The sequence below is a fragment of the Pseudorasbora parva genome, chromosome 18 (assembly GCF_024679245.1).
Source record: "Pseudorasbora parva isolate DD20220531a chromosome 18, ASM2467924v1, whole genome shotgun sequence".
Lineage (NCBI taxonomy): Eukaryota > Metazoa > Chordata > Actinopteri > Cypriniformes > Gobionidae > Pseudorasbora > Pseudorasbora parva.
In genome coordinates this window covers 7344384-7369954 of record NC_090189.1, presented here as the reverse complement: position 1 = coordinate 7369954, position 25571 = coordinate 7344384, and the positions used below count along the sequence as shown (strand labels likewise).

Genomic DNA, 25571 nt, shown 5'->3' with positions numbered 1-25571 from the left:
TGTTGTATGGGGATGGGAGAAACCCACCCAAAATAGCGTCGGTTAAACAGTCATCGGTTAAACAGTTTTTCAGTCTATTTTTTCCTGGTTATTGACGGACAAACCAATTTGTCAGATGTCCTTATATACATATATGTCTTACCACTATTGGGCAAACAGGTCTGATCCTTAATTACTACAATTGAATAATTTGTAAGCTAGATTTATGCCTATTTTTTCACATCTTCGTGGCACACCACAATGATTTTCGTCATCTCATGTGTATGAGATATTCTCATTAATATTTTTTTAGTGTAGCAATTTATGATTTGATAAATAACTGTTGCATCTGTGTAGATTACATAAGCAAAGTGTGTGCGCGTTGTGCACGCTATACATTATGGTCAAGCATGCGCCCTTAAAATAACATAATGAACAACGCGCAACACGCCACTGACTTTAGACCAGGTTTTTTCTGGTCAGTGGCGCAACTGTTTAATGGAACAGCAAAATAGCACCAGGGATTGTTTGCGCCGGAACACGCCTCCTTTTTTGCGCTGAACCGCCATGGGAGCACAAGTTCATTCACTAGTTTAGTGACGTGCTTCTGTGGAGTGAAAAGCGTGCTTTGCGCGGGTGCAAAATAGGAATGACACATTCGTCGGTGTACAAAGTCAATTGCGCTGGGTGCAAGATAGGGCCCTTGGTCTTGTTTCTTTAGATCACTGTTTTGGATTTTGGTTTTCTAGTACCTACATGTACATGGTTTTCCGTTTTTTAATACTTTAAATGGTTCATGCACTAAGTAGAACCTTTAATAGTGAACGGATGTGTTTTGCAGTTCTCTCACTTGGTAAAGGTTCTGGCACAAGTTTTCCAGTAGCTGGTAGTTCTCTAATGATCTCATTGTCGTCTTCATTGATGTCCAACCAACGGTTACATACAAATGAGTATTTCTCTCTAGTAAGGGTCTTCATTAATGTCACCTATATGCAGACAAATACAGTAAATCAGAAGAAAGAGTTAGTGCTTAGAGCTCAGGCAACATAATAGACAAACAAAATGCAAAAATTGTGTACAGTTGTAATTTAACAACTTAATGTAAAGTTAATTAATTGTAATAATAAGTATTTAAATTTCATCTTTGATAATCAAAATGACACATTTAAAAGTGTTTTTCCATGTGAAAATGGTTTCTTCATCCCCTAAAATAGATTAATTCAGACCATGAATATACAATTTATCTCCACTTCCACACAATCACACCAGCTCGGTCTACCTGATCCACATGGTCAACTGTACTAAACACAATACACTGGCCAGTGGAGATATTGGTTCAATTCAGCCATTTTTGTTTAAACTCATTAAAAAGAATAAGAGTGGTTTTGGAAGAGTGAATTATATAGGGTAGTCAACAAATCGATGTATCAGAATGTTAATGTGTTTTATGTATTGCTCTATACAACGTCAGGCACATAACGGTAATTGATATGTTTAGCTTTTGGCTTGACAATGGAAATTGTCATTTTTTCGAAAACTGGAAAATGCTACCTTCGAAGGACACATTTCAAGGTAGGAAGGCACATCCAAATCAAGCAACAACCTCTTAAAGTTTCTCTTGAAGCCAATACAGAAGTGACTTAAACTGCAATTCATTGACTGGCCACTAGGGCCAAAACTCCCAAAAGGGAGCCGAATCTCATTGAGCCCCATGATAAAATCATAGACAGTAAAAGAAATGGACAGAGCTATCGCATTGACTTCGACGGCTGAAAATGAGGCCAATCAGAGGCACTCACTTCCTGATGGCTGAGCAAACTGCGCAGGCTCAGACTGAGCTTGACGACGTAGATGTGACGTGAGCCTCCTGTCTGACAGCTGTAGGTCTTCTAGTAGTTGTGGAAAGTGAAATCTGAATCAAGTTGTTTAAATATTTTCTCCCGTTGCTTTTGGCTCACTATGGGCTTCTCCCCATTCTTCCCCCTTGACTTTATCAGACTTTATGTCTCCACATCCCCCCCGACTGTCTCATAGACAGTTAAAGATTGCCTGCGAGCATCTCCTCAGGTCTTTACGGTAATTTCTCAACTGTGCAACAGAGTCGGTTATCAGTTATTCTATAGTTATCTAATAATAAATGTACATTTGCATAAAGCATGCATATTTGTCCATACCCATGTTGATTAAAGTATTAAAAACTTAATTTAAACTTAATTTAGGATACATTTACAATTGTTAAAAATGTGCGATTAAATTGTGATTAATCGCGAGTTAACTCATGACAATCGTGCGATTAATCGCGATTAAATTTTTTAATCGATTGACAGCCCGACAGGTGGATTGCAGTGCTGCTGTCACTACTAGCTGTTTGTCTGCTGTCTGTTAGCCATCACATCCCCTCAGCTCCAGCCACGTCCTGCCTCTTTTGCTAATTTTCTGTTGCTGGGAGTGACGCACTGTGACGAGATAGCAACGGCCGACTTTAGGCATCAAAAATTCTTGGACACGGACACTACATCCATAGTTATTTTACACACTATGGTCCGAAATTGAATGTTAGCTTCTCTTCCGGTCTCGTGAGATACCTTCATCTAATCGAGTTTTGAAGGCAGTATAAATGCATCCTTTGCTGACTTTGATATCCCACAATCCTGTGCTTTCCATTCTGTAACAGTTGAGCTAAAAAAAAAAAGATGGTGTCCGAAAGTTGCGTTTGCAGTTCAGTTTGTGTTTAAATGTATGTTTTTGACCAACATTTTCCGCTTCTGATGTCATTTCTAGTGAGAAATGATTAATGTAGTAATTGAATATTTGTTTAGTTCTCACCAAAGCTCTCTCTATTTTGCTGTAGATCATTAAACTTTTACAGTGCCTTAGAAGTCTGTCCAACATCCGTTTCGTGAGGCGCCTTTGTGCACAAACGCTGCCTTATAAATCATTGTCTGATAAGCCAGTGAGGTAACAGATCAGCTGCCTAGGTTTTCGGATACAGCCAATGTTATCAAACAGCTAATCATGTGTTGCTAATGTTACACAAACCATGCTCCTGTTGTAGGAGTTTCTCTTTCAGATGCAAAATTTATGGGTATTTGCACCAATATGTAAAAAAAAAAAAAACACAGGTCTTAAACCAGACGCTCATTACGCTGCTCTTGGTAGATTGAGTTGGTCATTATGGAAATTATCAAGCTGCGTCTGTGTGCTTTAAAGGCACAATATGTAGTTTTTCACCGCTAGGGGTCGTCTATTCAAAACAAAGGAGTAGCTTGATGACGCAGAGATTAAGCGTGGATTCATGGGAAATGTTGTCTTCACCTCACAGCTGGTGGAAAAGAATCATGACAGGAATCGGGCAAAAATCATGTTCATGGATGAGATGATTAATGTTACTGAAGTATGACGCAGAACAGGGCCGAGTGTTGTGGAGCTGAACGAGGCCGCTGGAGCGATTGCTAATGAGAGACGAGTGTGAGACACGGCTCGACAGCAGCGGAGCTTTTATTATGCCACAGTCGCTGATTCTGCTTGTTCCGGTCAAGCATATGTGGGGGAATGCAGCACATATCATATTAGATACATATGAATGTGTTGAAAGTTATGCTATAATGCTACTCTCCATATTCACCCTGCGGCTACTATAGGACACTTGTTCACACTGCAGTGAGCTAGATCAATATTAGTCATGGTAAAAACATGGTACTTGAGGTAAATCAAGAAAAACAGATTCAAACAATAAGACTACCTGTGTTGAGCTGTATAACAATCATTAGTTTTCTGTCTATAAATGTATCCAAACAGTTGTTCTCTTGTCTAATAAAACACATAATATAGTAAAGCGAATGGAAAGATCTAGGAGTACACAAGGCCAAAAAATATGTAATGCTGTTTCTAGTGATTTTTTGGTATTTAAATCCAAGAATCTTACATATTGTGTCTTCAGTAGATCACGTGCTGAGATTTCCACTCCCATCAGCGTTTTTTGGAATTGCGTTATCACGCTAATTTGCTGTTTACTAAATCTGCTCCATAGACATAAAAAAAACCTTAACTGGATTTTCACCACAGAGGGTCTCTTAACAAATGAATGCATACACCATAGCACAGATCATTTGCGAGAAATGTATTAAAAAAAGTTCATATTGAGTTTTTTTGTGTTCCAAACTCACTTGTGAAACACTAATTATTTAAACTTAATTATACTAAACACACTTATTTTTAGCAGTACAGTGCACAGGTCATTTTAAATGGTACCAGTAGCTGAGAAAAACAGGATGCTTGCTTGCTCAAAACATGATTACAGTGTGAAATGGACAAATTGGTTGTGTGTAATAGTGCACGAGCTTCTCACCCTGCCAAGATGCCAGCCAGAGAAAGGATTCCTCTTTTCGTGCCAGATTCTCAGCTTGCGTATCTTCCCGATATCGGGCATCTCAATCTAGAGCACCAGAAAAGATGCAAAACAAACATATATTTGTAATTCAAAATGTCCAAAATACAGTGGCCCTGAAAAATATCTGGACACTTCTGGAAATGGTAAACTTTGATATATCCTTATATCTACTATAATGGCAATCATAAATTGACACTTAATTTTACAATTATGTTTTGGGACCACAGTTTATTCATAGAATGAGACACTTTGACATACAATGAACTTGTCGCACTGTCCCTGTTCAAAACTGTCAGATTTGCTCTCGAGTTTCATCTCATCGCTCTTGCCATTCTCTCCGTACACCTGCAGGAAAACCTGTGCATCTGTGCCGGCACCTTTAATCTCCGATGTAAAGATCCATAGAGACCACGGGAATTCTGGGAAACACACAAACACACAGAAGAGATGGATTTGTGTGTGTTGAAGCTTTAAGAGTTAATGCAACAATATTTTAGGATTATAATTACAATCATTTTAACTTTAACAAGTTACACTCTGTATATATGTTTAAATATACTGTGTGTGTGTGTGTATGTATGTGTGTGTAATATATATATATATATATATACACACACAAACACGCACATATATCACAGTGCCTTGCGATTCAGCCCCCTTGAACTTTGCAAACTTTTGCCACATTTCATGCTTCAAACTAAAATATATAAAACTGTAATTTTTTGTGAAGAATCAACAAAAAGTGGGACACAATCATGAAGTGGAATGAAATTTATTGGATATTTTAAACTTTTTTAACAAATCAAAAACTGAAAAATTGGGCGTGCAAAATTATTCGTCCCCTTTACTTTCCGTGCAGCAAACTCTCTCCAGAAGTTCAGTGAGCATCTCTGAATGATCCAATGTTGACCTCAATGACTAATGATGATCAATAGACTCCACCTGTGTGTAATCACGTCTCCGTATAAATGCACCTGCACTGTGATAGTCTCAGAGGTCCGTTTAAAGCGCAGAGAGCATCATGAAGAACAAGGAACACACCAGGCAGGTCCGAGATACTGTTGTGGAGAAGTTTAAAGCCGGATTTGGATACAAAAAGATTTCCCAAGCTTTAAACATCCCAAGGAGCACTGTGCAAGCGATAATATTGAAATAGAAGGAGTATCAGACCACTGCAAATCTACCAAGACCCGGCCGTCCCTCTAAACTTTCAGCTCATACAAGGAGAAGACTGATCAGAGATGCAGCCAAGAGGCCCATGATCACTCTGGATGAACTGCAGAGATCTACAGCTGAGGTGGGAGACTCTGACCATAGGACAACAATCAGTCGTATACTGCACAAATCTGGCCTTAATGGAAGAGTGGCAAGAAGAAAGCCATTTCTTCAAGATATCCATAAAAAGTGTAGTTTAAAGTTTGCCACAAGCCACCTGGGAGACACACCAAACATGTGGAAGAAGGTGCTCTGGTCAGATGAAACCAAAATTTAACTTTTTTTCGCAACAATGCAAAACGTTATGTTTGGCGTAAAAGCAGCACAGCTCATGACCCTGAACACACCATCCCCACTGTCAAACATGGAGGTGGCAGCATCATGGTTTGGGCCTGCTTTTCTTCAGCAGGGACAGGGAAGATGGTTGAAATTGATGGGAAGATGGATGGAGCCAAATACAGGACCATTCTGGAAGAAAACCTGATGGAGTCTGAAAAAGACCTGAGACTGGGACGGAGATTTGTCTTCCAACAAGACAATGATCCAAAACATAAAGCAAGATCTACAATGGAATGGTTCAAAAATAAACATATCCAGCTGTTAGAATGGCCAAGTCAAAGTCCAGCCCTGAATCCAATCGAGAATCTGTGGAAAGAACAGAAAACTGCTGTTCACAAACGCTCTCCATCCAACCTCACTGAGCTCGAGCTGTTCTGCAACGAGGAATGGGCAAAAATGTCATTCTCTCGATGTGCAAAACTGATAGAGCCATACCCCAAGCGACTTACAGCTGTAATCGCAGCAAAAGGTGGCGCTACAAAGTATTAACTTAAGGGGGCCGAATAATTTCGCACGCCCAATTTTTCAGTTTTTGATTTGTTAAAAAAGTTTGAAATATCCAATAAATTTCGTTCCACTTCATGATTGTGTCCCACTTGTTGTTGATTCTTCACAAAAAATTACAGTTTCATATATTTATGTTTGAAGCCTGAAATGTGGCAAAAGGTCGCAAAGTTCAAGGGGGCCGAATACTTTCCAAAGGCACTGTAATTTTATTTTAGCATTGATTTTATTATTTTATGAATATTTTTTTATTAGATTTTATGGTTTATATGTATACAATTTTATTTTATAATAGATTTTTTTTAATTGTTTATGATTGTAATTTTATTTTATTGATTTTTTTTTGCATCATTTAGAAATAATAGGTCTTTGACTGCATGTTTGCACTGAAAGAATGACAATAATTTGGTTACACAGCACTATTTCACTTGATTACAGGCAAGTTGATTACAGGCAGTTAGTGAATAAGTCTTTACACTGAAATACATCATGTTTAGTGAACCTGTAAGACTGTAAGGATAAAACTGTAAGGATCTATAAGGATAAAAGTGTGTGCTAAATGACTAAATATTAATGTAAACTCGCCCCTGACTGCTTGAACAGAGCAATATTTTGATCATTTGCTCACTCTTTTGCTTTTTATGCCTGAGTGAGACCATCTCGTACAGTTCTCGCTCCACCAGTCCATCACCCTCATCTTCATCCAGCCACCGTCCGCAGGGAAACACCTGCTCTAAGCCTGTGAACGGGCAGTATACGGTCACCTGTGAGAGAAAGAGAGAGATCACACGTTGTATGTATGAATAAGTAATGAAAGCTTCAAAACACCTTATAGCCCCAACACACACCTTTTCGCAATACCATCCGCAGCTAATCCCAGCGTTGTCGTGTCCGATCGTGACTCTACTGAGCGGGCTGAGCAATTCCAGCAGCTCCACGTTAAAGATGTCGATCTGGGCGCGCTCAAATGTGCCGCCCTCCAGAAACAGCTTGCCACTGTTCTTAATTCCCTTATGACCGTGCATTACGAGGTGGATCTTAGAATTAGTGCCCGCCCCGCGAATATCACCCGTCATCACCTGTACGTTATACACAATCGCTACACGCACATACACAACAAACATTAGTTTTGAGTTAATAAGCTGATTAGAGTGTGGCACCACGTGTCTTCAATGTTGGACCTTTTCACAATATTCTAATTTTCTGAGATACTGAATTTGGGATTTTCCTTAATAGTCTGTTATAATCATCAAATACATCCGTTTGTGAGTAATGAATGAATATAATATACAAGGTTCACTTTTTGAATGGAATTAGTGAAATAAATCAACTTTTTTATGATATTCTAATTATATGGCCAGCACCTGTAGAATTGCAACTAATATTTATTTGCATTTTATGTCAGTAGTAGTACGTTATTTTGCTCAGTTTGGCCCTCTGAAAGACATTGATGTGCTTTTCCTCCTCATATGTGCAATAAAAGGCTAACGTATACAAAACATAAAACACATATGCAAACTTTGTTAGATTTTCTTTTATTTTGAACTCGTTTGTCAAAAGGTTCAATAAACTGTTAAAAAATGTGAATTTTTTTAAATGTGATCTTTCTGGCTATCATTTCATGTCAGGCTTTACAGGGTTAAATAGAACTTAATATTTTACCTTTTTTTTATATTTTAATTATTTAACCATTTGACAGCATGTGACATTTTAAATCAGATGCACTTACTTTAACACACAAACACACACAGCTCTTACCCATTGGTTGTGTGGCCCCGACAAGCACATCTCTTTGAATTTTGCCGTCCCCTTCTGAGATATCAAACCATGCATCAACAGGAAACTCATAGACCTCTTTGTTCCCCATGTCGTCAACTACAACCTAAAACACATCACCATAACTGATAAACACACCATATTTGCCACAGAGGAGAGAGGCACAAGATATTCTTTACGAGGTTTATGTTTGAAAAGTGCATTTGTGTACTTTATCACACGCCCAACCAGCAGAAGACCCCTTGTTGTTGTGTCCGATGGTAATTTTTCTAAGTCTGCCGAGATTTGGTGCTTCAATGGTGAATTTGTCTTCATTGCCGCGCTCGAAATTGTCCTTTCCCTCGCTAGCCAGCTTCCGTTCTCCTGCAAAGATCGCACCAAGACAAGTAACTTTTAAAAGTCTTTTATGTGCAACATAAAGCGATAACACAACACAGAAACATGGACAACTGCTTTTAGTAATGACCTGTATCCCCAAACTCTCCAAAGATATTTAGATAGACATCAGCATCAGTCCCACTTCCTTTAGCATCCATTGTGAAGACACTGGCTATATACTTGTTCTCTGTAAAGCATTAACACACACATACATTAACAGACATATACAAGGTAAAACCTGCATTTTACGGACATGTACATGTCTTTTTGGCCATAGAGCACCAGAAACCCCCGTTGATGTCTTCCTTAGAAACGGGTGTTATATCTAGTCTTTCTCTCTCTTCTCTATGAGATGTAATGTTATATTGTCAGCGGTATATGGGAATGTAGGACTGGTGATATTGTGATCCTCACCTGAAACTCTACTCTTCTACTAAATTTCTCCTGATCCTTTGTATGCAACCTGAGTCTGGTTTGGGCTGGTGATGTTTGTGTGCATCCATCATCTATGGTCATGATCACATGACCCGCGTGACATAAATACTGCATGAAGTATAACTGTAGGTTATGTAGTATTTATTGGTAGTCTTACTGTTGAGAGACAGAATTTTATTTGATTTATTGTAAATATTCTACAGGTGTCAATAAAAAATAATAGTGTTTCATATAATGCACATCATTTTTTTTTTTTTATGTAGTGTTAATGTGTGTATGTGTTTTGTCGGTTGAGAGCTAAGGATTACAGCATTTCATGGACGATAGGATGAGGATGAGTACAAAAGGATGAGTACAAAACGACAGAATTTTCATTTTTTTGTCGATCTATGGGTTTGACCTAAATGCCTGTTTAATAATTGTAGGAAATGTGTCTAATTTTTTTTTTTAAATAAATAATTGTATATATATATTTATGTATATATATTGTATGTATATATATATATATATATATATATATATATAATATATATGTTGTATATATATATATATATATATATATAAAACATTTATGACACATTTTTCAGGTGATCCGGCAATAAAAAAATAAAAAAATAAATAAATAACAAAAAAAACATGTTTTTCAAATTTGTCAAAATTAAATTTTGAGTAGATTTTTCGACACATTTTTAGGTGGTTCAGAAACAAAATAAAAAAACATACAAAATTAAAGTCTGACTAGATTTATTGGCACATTTTTAGGTGGTTTAGTAATGTGACTTATTTATTTACTCTATTTTGTATCAAGTATGTATTGTAAATAAAAGGTCTCAACATACGTCTCAACATAAAATGAGATAAAATAAAAAAATAAATGTGATTTGACATAAAAAAGTGGTATTTTTTTAACACATTTTTCAGGCGGTTCAGAAACAAAACAAATATAAACAATGTTATAACAGTTTAATCTAAAAGCATGTTTTATAATAGAAAGAAACTTGTCTAATTTAAAGTTTGACTAGATTTACTGGCAGATTTTTAGATGGCCCAGTAATGTGATTAATTTATGTACATATTATAAATAAAAGGTCTCAACATACGTTTTGGAATGTCCATGGGGTTTAGGCTGCCCAACAGATAGCGGACAGTAAGTCCATCCCCCTCTTCTCTGCTCAGCCAATTGTTGCAGGCATAAAAGAAGCGGAGGTGTGGCCTATTCATATCTGTCACAATGACTCGGTCCAGGAACCAACTGGCACTCATGCCTGTGTTATCATGCTCAATTCTGCATTACAGAAAGTACATCACAAGCTGTAACTTTTACTACTTGCCTTTAAGGTAGTTACTTTTGGATGTATGCATACCTAAGTTTCTTTATTGGCCCAACATTGTGAGTTTTGATCCTAAAGACGTCAGTCTTGTTCTTTTCGAAAGCTGTTCTGCTCCTGAAATAGAGGAATAAACCTGTGAATAGACTCAAAACTAAACGATTGACACTCAATCAAGCTTCTAACTAAGTAATGCCCCGACATCTGAGACTGACTATGAATGAGAGTGTGTTTATGAGAGAAACATCTGTCACTGTCATTGACCCACATATCATTCTACGGTCTCTTGCGTTGGCTTCTGCAAAACCATCTCTCTAATCAAAATGCAAAATGCATGAATTAAAAATCACCCAGTATGAATTACACATCCACTCACACTGCCAAATTACTCACACACGTCCACAAGGACTTACCGATGCGGTGAAACCAACACACATGTCACCTGAGATCAGCACGCTGAAACCGCACCAGCAAACTTTGGAAATGATGACATTTAGACAGATTCAGAGATTCTGTTAAATATCATCTCGATTCCAAAATGTTGCATGTTGACTGTCGGACAGAATTAAAGTCCAAAAACATTTCTGGTGAAACTCTCTGTTAATGAACAGATCTACATAAAGATGTATATTTTGCTGAATCGCAATGATCCATTTCCTTAAAGTGAAATAACTTTTCTTTAGCAATTTAACCCAGAGTTGTTTTTGACAAGTTGCGTGAGATGCACCTTGCTACCCAAATATGCAACGTTTCTCAAATAGGTTGTAAAATCAAAAATTTGGGGACATATAAGCTCAACTTTCAAATGATTTAAGAATATACAGTTAGCCGTCCAGTTTATGATTTGTTCTTTGTCATTGTGCAATCTTCTTCTAAACTTTTCTGAAGCTGCATCTGTCCTTTTTTCTTCTTCCTATGTTTTAAAAGTCATTATGCAACATTAACCGTTTGGACATTCATCTGAGCAAGTACAAACTCTCCCATTAGTAATTCATTTCTAAATCCGATCATGGACCAGGACGACTGATTACTGTAGGGAGAGTTTTGAGGGTCTGTGGTTGTACTCATATAAAATCAACACGCACACATGGGACATTACATGTGTGTGGAGATTTGTATGAGTCACCTACCTTTTTGTGTTTATGTGTAAACTTCTTATGTTTTACCACAAAAGAAAGTGATGCCATATGACTTTGTCCTCTCATCTATTCGATGAGAAAGTCACATGAATCGCTTCACCTTCAGATGAATGTTCATGGTGAGGCTGTATAGAGGAGAGCAAATCCTGTGCTTTGCACCATGGGATCATGGGTAATGGTAATGCAAGCGTGATTAAAATTCATGTCATGAATCATTCCTTTCATGAATAATCATATAGCCCTACTAAGAAAGCAATATCTTTTTTACTAAAATGTGTAAGTGTGAATGAGATGGTCAAAGCACGCAGGATGTTCTCTTGTACAGCATTGTGCGCAAAAAGCAATGCACGGCCACACAAGAGCAGGTGCGGTGGCCATGTTAATGTTATACCTCTTTTCTGTGCTGTAGATTGAAGAAGAATACAAAATATTAAATAATTAATATGGCAGATATGCACTGTCCTGTCAAAATCCACACAAATTCCTACTTAATTATTTTGGACCAGACTTCCTCAAAAATACCAGAAAATTCATCTGACACTTAAAAGATTTGAGAACACAAAACAATTACAGGTAGCTGCCAATCATAAATGATAATAGTAAAAAAAATAATGACAATGATCATTTTCTGTAACCAAGCTCGTCAATGTAGATTTGCAATTCCCCTTTAAGAAAAACTACTTGACTTTAGTAAACTCTCACGGTTAACATCAGATGCAGAATTGAAGCATAACTTACTTGCTGGCCAGGTGAACTTTGGGAGACACTCCAAACTCTCCATACAAGGTGACGAACACATTAGCATCTGTCCCAGCACCTTTAACATCCCCTGTGACGGTCACCACCTCGTACACTGAGGAGAAAGCACAACGTTTGATTATATATCAGTTATACCTTTCCTCCACCGAAGAAAGCATCTTGTTTTCATTTGCATAACATTAGAAGGGTTGTAGTCTCGGGTATATCCGTGTAACCCAACAACTTGCTATTCTAAGCTCACCCACTTTTGTATAAGCTGAATTGCTGTAAGCAATATCGCTGTAGCTTAGCCATGTTAATGGAGTGAGAGTACGACATGGCCCTGATGCTCACCGTGTGACCTCTACCTTTCTCTGAACCACTCCAAGACCCTGTGACAAACAAATGCATGTTTTATTCTGAGGAGCTGCATGTAGGAGTAGCGTTCTTGATGATTCTTAGAAGTTCTTTAGACAAATATCTCTATTATAATGTCTTCCTGGCTCCAGTAAAAGAAAAAAACACATCCAGTGTGACTAGTTCGTTTCACAAAACAAATTACTCTTGTGAACTATAGCCGGATACATAAATAAATAAAAAAACCTAGATTGGCCCATTTTGAATCCGAAAAGTAGGCTTAAGAGTAATTACCCTTAACAAACTGCTTGGTCAGACAGTCTGAACATAAAGGCTAAGCAATTTAACACTGGTCGTTTTAATTAATTAGAATCGTTCATCGACACTGAATCAACAACTGAAAAACGAGGATTTCATTTATGAAATAACCCAACAATTAATAGTATACTACTTACCATTCGTGAAATCACTAATATACACGATATATTGCTTCATGTTTGTAATAATGGCATTTTAATCATTATGAGTTATAATGAATATAATGATTATCAGGGGTTCGACTTTTTCTGTGATTGTCAGTAATTTTACTTCGTGCGGCGCTACATCCACTTTTTGCCGCCGTTGTTGACATTTTAACCACTAAAGGTTTAGGAGATAATAAATTGCTTCAAATTATTGTGTTTTATTTTACCAGTAACGTTTTAATGACGCTCCGCTCTCGGTCTCGGACTCGGTTACGTTCTTCATGAAGTGACTCGCGACCATGTAGAGTCAGCGACAACGTATCTCACAGCGCCATCTGCTGGTGAAAATAATCACTAGCTGCTGTATACTTGAGTAACCCCAGAGTGCAGTCTGGACGATGGGGCGGGGCGACACATTAAGGCGGGGCGACACGTGTCGCTCCGCCTACACCCAATTTCATTGGTTTATAATCCAGCGAATCTTATTGGCGTAGACGCTTGCGGCGGGAGCATGCGCATTCCTTTATGTACGTCTTTAGAAATGATCTACCTACGAGCTACCTGCATCTGTGTGGGGAAACGACAAACATGCAGTAAAAATTCGGCTCTCGCTGTTGTTTTCGCCACTTTTAAGGTGAGTTTAGTCCATAAAATCACACAAGTAATACACATTACTGTTCCTGACACTTTTCTTACCTTTAATTGAAACGATTCTATGTTATATTTACTTGATAGAAATGTAACGTTAGTGTCTTTGAAGAAGTAGATATGCAAAACAGAACTAACGTTTTTTAAAAGAGGTAATTTGGGCTAACTATTGTTTTTTACGTTTAATCACATTTTATGTTTAGATGAGAGGTTTTGATAGTTATGAAAAAGGTTTTGCTGATAAATTTGTCAATGGATGATAGCAATAAGCACATTTATTTAACCTAACGGACCTCGCAGAGTGCGAAAATCCAAGTAGTTGAAACCTGTTCTGGTCTCTCATGGTAAACAAATATGGATCAAATGTTCTATGATTTCAGGAGCGACAGAAAAAACCTTTACAACAAAGGAAAGCTTTAATACATTTAATAATATGAATGTGCATTATTGAAAGCCACTAAACTACGAATACAGTTTGTACACAAACACAGTAGATAATGCTGTACATGTAGCATTTATATAGCATCTATCCATAAACTGTAAGGTTTAGCCTTACAGAAATACAGGTGGTGAACTGAAAAAGCTAATTAAATAAGTTAATATAATTTTTTTCACAACATTTACCTGTATCACTTTGCATTTGTAAATTTCTTATGAAAATGATATATATTTTATGACTCATTTTAAGAAGGCTTTGACATCCAAATATCAAACAGTATGTACAGTGACACTGAATAACTAAATCAGCATACTATCATCTGAAAAATATTGCAAGGATTAGATGTTTTGTCTCCAGGCAAGACTTAGAGAAACTGGTTCACGCTTTCATCACCAGTAGGGTGGACTATTGTAATGGACTTCTCACTGGCCTTCCCAAAAAGACCATTAGACAGCTGCAGCTCATACAGAATGCTGCCGCCAGGATTCTGAGCAGAACCAGAAAATATGACCATATCACACCAGTCCTCAGGTCTTTACACTGGCTTCCAGTTACATCTAGGATCGATTTTAAAGTACTATTACTTGTTTATAAATCACTTAATGACCTAGGACCTCAATACATCGCAGATATGCTGATTAAATACAAACCCAACAGATCACTTAGATCAGCAGGATCAAGTCAGTTAGAAATACCAAGAGTTCACTCAAAGCAAGGAGAGTCTGCCTTTAGCTATTATGCCAGCCGTAGTTGGAACCAGCTTCCTGAACAGATCAGATGTGCTCCAACAGTAGCCACATTCAAATCCAGACTCAAAACACATCTGTTTAGCTGTGCATTTACTGAATGAGCACTGTCCCACTGTACGTCCGACTGATTGCACCTTATCTATGCATTTTTTAAATAATTTTTTATAACTGTTTTAGTTTACCTGTTCTTTTCTTTGGTTATCACAATTTTATTACTTTTAATTCTCTTTACATTGTATTCTTTTTCTTATGCATTTTTTAGCCCTATTTTAATTCCTTTCTATGTAAAGCACTTTGAATTGCCATTGTGTATGAAATGTGCTATATAAATAAACTTGCCTTGCCTTGCCTTGCCTTGAATGAACAATACTAAATTAGTAAACCTAAAAAATAAATATTAAAAAAAAACATGCATTTCACCTCTGCTTAAGCATTTTTTCTTCTAAAACTGACATTTTAAACAATATATTTTTGGCACTTTGACAAATTGTTCATTTTTATTTTTCTAGATTATTCCATGCTGATGGACTGCTGGTCCTATCTCAGAGGTCCTATGTACCGTATGTAAAATCTCAAACATTCAATAGTACCATTCAAAAGTTTGGGGTGGTTGTTTTTTAATAGTTATTTATATAGCGCTTTACATATAGAAGGGGGGAATCTCCTCCACCACTAATGTACATCATCCACCTTGATGACACGACAACAGCCACATTGAACCAGAACACCCCAGCTTATTGTTGGAGAGGAGACAATCAGTTCTCTTTGTCAAAATAGTATTTATTGATGTCTTGCTCTGGAAGCAGTCTCGTGCTAATATAATTACAGATCCTGCAACATCCATTTTTGGATTAAATCAATGCTTTGTTTATAATGAGGAGGATGTTTTAAGCTATGAAACTTGCAGAATGCAACAAATAACTTAATCACAACCACCTCAAGTGGCCACTGACTAATCCAACATTTTTTATCTTCTTTCTTGTTTCAGATGCTGCCATAGAACGGGACGAGAAGGCAACAGTTTGGTAGAACTGAGGTTCCAATATAAGAGTATGCACATGATGTCCCAGTAGACGGTGTGTTACTGTATTATACCAACTGAGTGGCAAAAACACTGAGTGGCAGGATTGGTGTTCAGCGTGAATGCTGCAAAAAACAGCACAACACCCAAAACACATCTGGGACAGGGTTAGGTACAAATAGATACAGTTGATTGCACATTCAACAATAAATCAGCGCAATCTTTGTACAACCTTCCGAAAGCTACAGAAAGACAAACAAATAGATTGCTGCTATTCGCAGAAACAACCTGAATCCAGACATCAGAACATTTTATGTTAGATATGTAAAATTTTGGGCTAAAATCATATACTAGGTCATATACTGTATTGACAAATCACCAATTAAATATTTATATTTTTGTTAGTGTTTGTTAAAAAAAATATCCATTGTAATGAGCATTGTGTTCTACAAAGGTGGATGGTTAAATAGACCAACCCAGTTTTTCTTAGAAAGCAAATGTGTATGGTAATTATGTCCGAAATGCCTTATTGCGTTAACAATTTTTAAGCCTGGGTAATATGACGATTATATAATCATCTGGATTTAGAGCTACCTAAACTGTATTTATAGTATTTGTTTAACAGATAAAGTTTTCACACTCTGCTTTATATATTTCCCCGGCATCAGAATCAGGTACATATAAATTCCTGGCCAAACACTGGTTCTTTGGCGCGTTATAATAATCACTGTTGAATCCAAATACATTTAATTTATTTCAGGAAAAAAGAAGCTTGTTTTGCTCCCATTTCTGCAATTTCTCTTATTAAAGTCAGCCCTGCTCCAGAATGTTTTGCCACTCAGTCAAGCTGAGGGTCGTGTCCCAACGGGAGAGTGACATCAGCGCACACCCTCTATTAAAGGAAAGAGACAGGCCTTTTGCAAATCCAAGTTTACATTAAAACGTTGTATTTTGAGTTAAAGTCTATTTGTGTCTGGATTTGCAAAATTTTATTTTTTGTGCAGTTAAATTTATATATGTAAAATCTATAAATGTTTATCTATATATGTAATGTAAAATGTATATATGCTCTCTGTACTTTTACTTTTTGTTAACATCAATAAAAATCACTAACTATTGTTGTTTAGCATGTGTTCTCTGCAGACAAATTTTGATTATATCCATTGGGTCAACATTTTTGCATTGTCTGGAAAATATGAAATTTTGACTTTTTCATTACAAATTTAATGATGTTTATAAAACGAAAATATTTACATATGTGGAGGCACACTTATGTAAAATATATTAAACTGCTGCATTAATATATAATTCAAAAGATTTACATATATAGAAAACTAATATATTAACATATATTAGAAATTAAAATATGCACATATATTGCAAATTATTGTATTAACATATGTATAGCTAAACTGTTATATGTTTAATATATGTGAAAACAATATTAATACAGTGCCAATCTATTTTGATTTAAGTAATTTTAATATATGAAAATCTATTATTAATATATTCCGCGGTGTAACTTCTTTGTGGGTATATTGCAATAAATGTTTCTATCACTGCTCTTCTTGGTATTTACTGCAAATCCTCGGGTAGTGTTGCACAGATTTACAGGAGTGAAAATTATTTTCATCCCGTTTGTACACAGATTATAGCATGCACAATGCGAGGGTAGATAAATAAATGGATTTTTAATATCTAATTTGTCACATGTTAGCCCGTTGACACTTAGCTATTTAGTCCTACAATAAAATATGGACCTTTAAAACTACAAATTAGACCTACATAGGCCCACATATTTTATTAACAGGGAAAGACTTTATACCGCTTTAGCACTTTATACAATTGGACAACAATCTCGTTTAAACGATTGGTCATGCTGTAAACTAAAATTAGCCGTTTGCGTTCGGAGGTGTCCAATATTATAGTTAATAATTAATTATCATTTGCGTAAAATCCGAGTTTTTTCTGATCCACCGACCCTGATGAAGAAGCCAAATGTTAAACAGCTCTATTAGCCTTAATTATGCCGGAGGTACCGTCACCAAGCGCTCGTTTTTGCGTTTTGTTTCTTTTAAAACTATATGAATCTATTCCGTGTGGTTCATTCATAAAATCGTACATTAAGGAATGCGCATGCGCAGACTTGAACCGTCTACGCCAATAAGATTTGTTGTATTGTAAACCAATGAAATTACATGTGGGCGGAGCGACACGTGTCGCCCCGCCCCAATGTGTCGCCCCGCCCCATCGTCCAGACTGCACTCTGGGGTACTTGGAGTACTTTCAATGCGGGTTGTTTTGAACGAGTTGCAAAACGGGGAAATTTCCGGCGACAGCTCCAGTCTGGGACAGAACACCAAAAACAGGGACTATTCCCGGAAAACAGGGACGTCTGGTCACCCTCACAGGTCACCCGTACCGTACGTTACATCCCATACATATCCTAACAGAAAGCGCTTGAGTAGCTACATAATGGTGCATTCAAGTCCTTCTGGGATCTGCGAGGTGAGAAGTCGTGTTTACGACATAATGGGCGTTCAAGTCACTGGTCGGAGCAAGATGGCAGTGTACCTTCTAATGAATTGAAAGAAAATACAGCATGGTTTGTTAACTCTGCTTACATAGAAAATGAAGAATGTAAGAATGGGCATCAGGTGAGTTTTAATACTTTACGTTTTTAATGAATCTATGGAAGCCACTGTATATAAAAGTGAAATTATATACAACGTATTGTTTCCAAACTTAAATTGGCTATATATAATGTTGGATGTATAAACCTGAAGAAGAACAATTTCAATAAAAAATGTTTTTATAAGCAACTTTCACAGTATGTAAGCAGCTTACGAACTGTGTAATACTGCCTTACAGCCCCAGTGAGCAAGATAAAGGCGACTATAGAGAGAAAAACTCACTAGAAAGATACATTTAGAAATGAAACAGTTAGAATGTTCGGTAGACTTTAAACTTAACTTAGTCTTTTTATTATCTGAAATTCTCTGAAGTTGCTTCGGCTCAACAGTATTACACTGTATTTGCATAAAGGCAAAGTTTATGCAACTGGCTACTGCTTCTTTTATTTCCTTTAATTCATCAGTCAAGATTTGAATCATTCTATGAGTCTTTTACTTTATGAAATCACCAATCATAGCAGACACAGAAACTAAAAAAAGTTACATTCAATTTATGAATTAACCCTACAAGTATTTGTATAGGCAACTTACTGTTCGTGAAATCAGTTCGTGAAATCAGAGTAGATTTATTTATTTTTGTCAGTAATTTTACCTAGCATGGCGCAACATTCACTTTTTGCCTGCCTTGCACAGCTATCATCTATCTTATTGACATTTAAATAAACCGCTTGATTTATTTAAGTGATAAATAATGGCAGTTTAGGCAATACATCCCAAATTCCCAATCCCATCCAGATTCTGATGGAAAGTGATAGGCCACTTATGTTATGTACTTTAAAGAGATAGCACACCCATTGCTCCTTACTCATTTCCCCAACATCAAGTTGTACCAAACCTGTATGAATGTCTTTCTTCTGCTGAACACAAAAGAAGATATTTTGAAGAATATGGTAAGTAAGTATGGGCGATGGAAGTTCCCATCTGTTGTAAAGTGAATTGTGCTTCCGAAATTCTTCAAAATATCTTATTTTGTGTTCAACAGAAGAAATTCATACAGTTTTGGAACAACTTGATGGTGAGTAAATGACAGCATTTTCGATTTTGGTTATCCCTTTAAGTTGTGATGTATAAGGTAAGGTACCCCTGGATCAGTGTGATAACCTCAATCCTACACCTGACTGAACCTGACAGCATGACGTTGATCGTGCTGAATGCGGTTTTGATGGTTCCATGAAAAGGCCGATTAGAGTGTAATGTTTCAGGCCATAGAGAGGTGCCCGTCTGATTCAAATCCACCGCTGGCGTGGTGCCCGCCACCGGTCTCTCATGATACCCTGCTGCCAGGACACTGTAATAATCAGCCAATCCAGACTCACTTCTGCTGTGCCAAACAGAGACCTCTAGAGCTGTCTGCCAATATGAAATCCGGAAGATTCTCTGACTGGACGGCGTTAGTGGAATGATCATAATTGTACTGCAAATCAGATACTGACACTCTTACACTAAAGTCCCAAATGAAATAAATTTGAATTATTGCAGACCTATAAGATCAAGAACAAATCGTTCATAAGAGGTGGATTCTTTGCTCATAAAATCTATTGAAGAACCTTTATTTCTGTCTCCATTCCTCCCTCGTCTATTTCTGTTTTCGTCGTTCAACCGCCAACGTTCAAGTAATCAATTAAGAGATGTTCCAGGGTTAAAAGAAATCCAACCTGTGAGAAACCGAGAGGACAGGGGTGTCTGACTGAGAGTGAAAGCCGAGAGAGACAGACAGACAGTTAGACGCAGTGAGAGAGAAAGACAGCTCATCCCCAGTTTCACAGTAGGTCGTGTGTGCCGTGGCTCTACACTTAACCAAGTCTCAGAATGTAATCTGCCCATTTAAAAGGGTAGTTCATCAACAAATTACACTTTTATTTACCCTCGTGTTGTTCCAAACCTGCATACTGAACACAAAAAGAGATATTTTTGCAGACAATTCACATTAACCACGGCTGTCAAACTACAAAATGGACAACAATGGACTCTTTTGCACAGTATTCAAAGTTTTCTGAAGTCATTGTAGCTTCGTGTGAGAAACAGTAAATTTCAGTAGTCTATAAAGGTTATTTTGTCCATTTTGATGCTCAAAAAAAGTTTTTTCTTTACTTCTTTCAAACACATAAATGTATGTTTGGAAGAACATGAGGGTGAGCTAATGATGACAGAACTTTCATTTTCAAGCAAACTTTACCTTTCAATGAATAAATGCATTCAATGTAGACAACCTCAACTCATTTAGTTTTAAACTCTCCCATTGTCTTTTATCTCAATGAAAATACTTGTCAGACTTGAGAATAAAAAGGCGAACAGGAGGGGAGTCCTCATCTAGAGTCTACCTTTCTTTTTGTTGAATTCATCGTCTTGATCATCCGATTCCTCCGTGTGATAGTTCATCAGCTCCTCCTGGTAGATCTCGGCATAATCCACCTGTTTGACCTTCGACTTCTTCCCCTTCTTTGCTTTCTTGTCCTCATCGCTGTCAGAACCTTTCTTTTTCTTTTTATCTTTTTTCTTCTTCTTCTTATCCTCCTCTTCCTCTTCCTCCTCCTGCACGGCATCCTCATCCTCCTCTTCCTCGGCCGACTTCTTCTTTTTCTTGCCGTCTTTGCTCTTTTTCTCCTTGGACCCCATGTCTTCTTGTCCTTCTCTGCTTTCGGATGGTTTACTCTTCTTTTTCTTCTCTTTCCTTACCTCTTTCCCGTCCCGTTCCTCGCTTGAGGATTTCCCTTTGGTCCGCTTTTCTTTGGCAATAGGCTCATTGTTGTTCTGTTCGTCTGTCCCGTTGTCATTCTCTGTCACCTCAACATCTTCCTTTTTCTTCTTTTTCTTTTTCTCTTTTACAGAGTCACTCTTTTTTCTGTTCTCCTTCTCTGTAAGTGTCTCGGTGATCGCTGCCTTCTCCTCTGAGCTCTTCTGTCTAGTCTTTGCATCCCTCTTGCTCTTTCCTTTCACCTTCGGCTCCTTCTCCTCGCCTTCGTCATCCCTTTCTTCGGTTTCTCTTGGTTTTTTCTCTTTTGTGGGCATCTTTTATTCATCCAGAGTGTGGCGGAGTGAGGGTGAGTGTTTCCTCGCCGTCTGCGGTGTAAGGTGTCGCCGTCTGACCCGTGCAGGCCGATGGGCCCCTGCGTGCAGCTGGAGCGGGGCCTCAGCTCGGAGCCGGAGGCTCTCTCGCGCAGGTCCTGCGGTGCGGCGTGGAGCTCATGAATAATTACTTGCCTCAGAGTGGTCACATGATCTGTAAGAGAAAGCAAATGAAAACGGAGAGGACAACTAGAGAGAGAGGGTTGGGCCTCATTATGTTCATTATTCATGGTCCTGGGATCGCTTTACTAAAGCATAAACCAACTTATATGGTTTATGTTAATAAAAAATAATAATAATACAACGTTGAAGAAAATATAAGCTCATTTATGCACATTGTACAATTCAAATGCACATCAACTGAAACAGGAAACTGCCAGAGAGAAAAAAGGAAGATTATAACAAAGAGAGAAAGACAGACAGAGAGATAGAAAGATACACCAGCTGAGAGGGAGTATTACAGAACAGATAATTAAAGACGCTTCACTAACACTTGTAAATAATTAACAGTGATTTCATTAACACAAATAAATAAGTTAGTGCCACTGGATTAACGTGGTCAAACTATTTAACATGCTTTACCCAACCTAGGCAATAAAGAAGATCGGGCTCCTAATTTAGGCAAATTGCCTTCTGGCTGAAAGTGGAAGAAGTCTCTCTAAAACACTTGTGTCTTTGAACACAGCTGCACAAAGAACTGCTCATAAATACAGATTTGTACATTTTCTGTACTGTACAAACCAATGTTGTAAGTGCCGAGGCATTCTATGACATTGATAGAGTGTTATAGATAGATAGAGCGTTTGTTGATTAGTTGTCAAGTAGTTTTTTTGCCGGCCCTAGCCAAAATAGCTCAGCCTTGAACAGAGCTTAACAGTAAGGTTTGTTTCTGCTGCCCGAGTAGTTTAGTACAACCAAAAATGTATATTATATATACATTATATTTTTTATACATAATTTAAATTTAACCATTAAAATCTCCATTTTTATTTTTACTTATATGTGTGCAAAATTAAATAATAATTTTTAATTATAAATTAAATTACAATGTTAAGTTTTTTTGTTGTGTTTTTTAAGAAAGAAAGAAAATGCAATAATAGCTTGAAATCAGTCTGCTGTTGTGTTTTCATGTTTTATGAGAACTTTCCATAGACATAGTCATATTTATACTGTACAAACTGTGTATTCTATCCCATAACCCTTACCCTACCCATCACACAAAACATTCTGCATTTTTACGTTTTAAAATAAAACAATATGATTTATTTTCCTCATGGGGACCAAAAAAAAAATCCTTACACTGACAAGGATCTCAGATCTCCCATCTTTGTGGGGACATTTTGTCTTTTGTCCATATAATGTACAAATAGCAATAAACAAATGTCACAGAAAATCAAGCCACAAACATACATAAAACACGTGTATATAGTGACGATGAATGCAGAACTGGTCTGAAAGGACTGAGAGCACACATACTTAATGTTAATGCTTATTATAATCGAATTATTCTTTTGCACGTAGATTGCTAATCTGTATGTGTATGAATTGTTTTGTCTTTGTTGATTCTGAAAAATTTGAACCCATAATAAATTCTCTTGAGACAACATCTTAACTCTAACTCCTGCCATTAGCTGTATTACAAACACCCGATACTGCTATCATCTGATAAACCACACACACACAGAGAGAGAGAGAGAGAGAGAGAGAGAGAGAGAGAGAGAGAGAGAGAGAGAGAGAGAGAGAGAGAGAGAGAGAGAGAGAGAGAGAGAGAGAGAGAGAGAGAGAGAGAGAGACTCACAACAACAGCTCATTTACACACTATATCTCTGGCATACGTTTCATCTCGGCTTTCCTCAAATTACCTCAGCAAGGATGTGTTGTTTCAGGATTTGCTATCTTGTGGGGTTGGACATTTGTCTTGTCCTAACCATTAACCACAACAACAAAAAAACACCAGCCATATTATTTTTAAAGGAAAGAACTCACAATTTCTTTCATTTCGTAAAACTTTTTTTTCAGTTTGCACGTGCACATAAACTTTTTACTAGTGACATGACCAGCAGAGGGCGATATGACAGAGTGCCGTCATGCACACATACATACAGAACACACACCATATGTTAAATAATTCACTCTTCACTAAACAGTCTGTTGTTGAGACAACAAATGGGTCCAGCTAATATACTTACATCTGACCCTCCTGTCGGGGTTTTGTGTGTGTCCAGTCCGCTTTGTAAACCAGATCAAGTCATTCATTAAAGTGAACCGACTCATGAACGATTTGGTCTGTGATCTAGTTCTCTGAGAGTCAATAAATAATTTATTTGAATTTTTAGGTGAACTATGCTAGCTGAGAAAAAATATTTTGTAGGTGTTCTAATAAATTGTGTATTTAAAAATAATCCAATGTCCATGAATAATAAAAAATAAATAATAATATTATTAATTAAACTGCATTTTGATTTTAGTTTCCATTAGAATTAAACTTTTATAAATCAAATATTATAATCCAGATAAACGTATTTTCTGCTTTTCTGTCAGACATCATGCAGTGATCTACTAGTAGGCCTAGCCCTACAGTTTGTTTGTCTAACAATTTACAATAAGGTTTCATTTGTGACTTAACTACATTAGTTCACTGTAAAAAAAAAAAAAAAAAAAAAAATCTCCAACTGAATTTTTTCTAGTGACTGATCACATCTAAATTTTTCAGTTGGCCGAATTGAAATGCTTTGAATTGATGCCATTAAATTCACAGAAAATAAATTCGGCCCCACTTTATATTAGGTGGCCTTAAGTACTATGTACTTACATCAAAAAATAAGTACAATGTACTTACTGTGTTCATATTGTATTACAAAGCACTTTTTGCTAATAATAAGGGGGTATACGGGTAGAGATAAGCCCCTTTCACACTGCACGTCGGACCCGCAATATTCCCGGAACATTGCCGGGTCGCCTTCTGTGTGAAAGCAACCACGTCTTGGCATTGATTACCGAATTCGACCCGGGTCGGGGACCTAGTAATATTGCGGTATCCGACCCGGGACGAGCGCTGTGTGAACAAAAGCCGAAACTAATGCCGCAACGTGTACGTAGTTATCGTGCGACTCCTAGAGCTTGTTTTTTCAATAATACAACCCTGCAGTGCCAGAAGAGCTCGTCTGTGTTTTAAACACAGAGAGTGTTCGTATACAAAAGAGACTAAAATTAAACAAGCAGAAATGTGCGCAAACTGGACACAAGTCGAGACCAAGGGGGTAATCTAGCGCTCGGAAAGCGTTCCACCCCTAGGGGCTGCCATTGCTAACCAAGCCATCACCTGCTGTTAGCATCCCATTGACTCCCATTCATTTTTGAGTCACTTTGACATGAATAACTTTACATCTGAGCCGTTTAAAGACTCCATTTGTCCATTGTTTATTTCTAAAGAAACACGACAATGCATAAAAGGCTCCGTTACCTTGTATCTTACACGTAGAAGCTGTTTTTGTAAAAATAGGCTAACGATTGCGTCATAACCAACACGACTCTGTCGCACAGTTGAGAAATTACCGTATAGACCTGAGGAAACGCTCGCAGGCAATCTTTAACTGTCTATGAGACAGTCGGGGGGACGTGGAGACATAAAGTCTGATAAAGTCAAGGGGGAAGAATGGGGAGAAGCCCATAGTGAGCCAAAAGCAACGGGAGAAAATATTTAAACAACGTGATTCAGATTTCACTTTCCACAACTACTAGAAGACCTACAGCTGTCAGACAGGAGGCTCACGTCACATCTACGTCGTCAAGCTCAGTCTGAGCCGGCGCAGTTCGCTCAGCCATCAGGAAGTGAGTGCTCCTATACTGACATCACTTAACGCCGTAGAAGGCAATGGGATCGCTCCGTCCATTTCTTTTACTGTCTATGGTC

At 37.4% G+C, this 25571-nt stretch overlaps 1 protein-coding gene across 1 annotated transcript in view; it reads right to left on the bottom strand.

The window, feature by feature from the left end:
* The window catches only part of LOC137046093 (lipoxygenase homology domain-containing protein 1-like), a 33382-nt gene extending 22782 nt beyond the window's left edge, over positions 1-10600 (bottom strand). Inside the window, exons 1-10 of the mRNA XM_067423147.1 lie at positions 10381-10600; positions 10117-10301; positions 8670-8768; positions 8415-8566; positions 8186-8309; positions 7276-7526; positions 7056-7191; positions 4628-4788; positions 4328-4414; positions 830-965 (exon numbers count right to left, since the gene is read on the bottom strand). Coding sequence (XP_067279248.1) covers positions 830-965; positions 4328-4414; positions 4628-4788; positions 7056-7191; positions 7276-7526; positions 8186-8309; positions 8415-8566; positions 8670-8768; positions 10117-10279 — 1309 coding nt within the window. The 5' untranslated portion in view covers positions 10280-10301; positions 10381-10600. The remainder of the gene's footprint in view (positions 1-829; positions 966-4327; positions 4415-4627; positions 4789-7055; positions 7192-7275; positions 7527-8185; positions 8310-8414; positions 8567-8669; positions 8769-10116; positions 10302-10380) is intronic.
* Positions 10601-25571: the final 14971 nt, after the last annotated feature.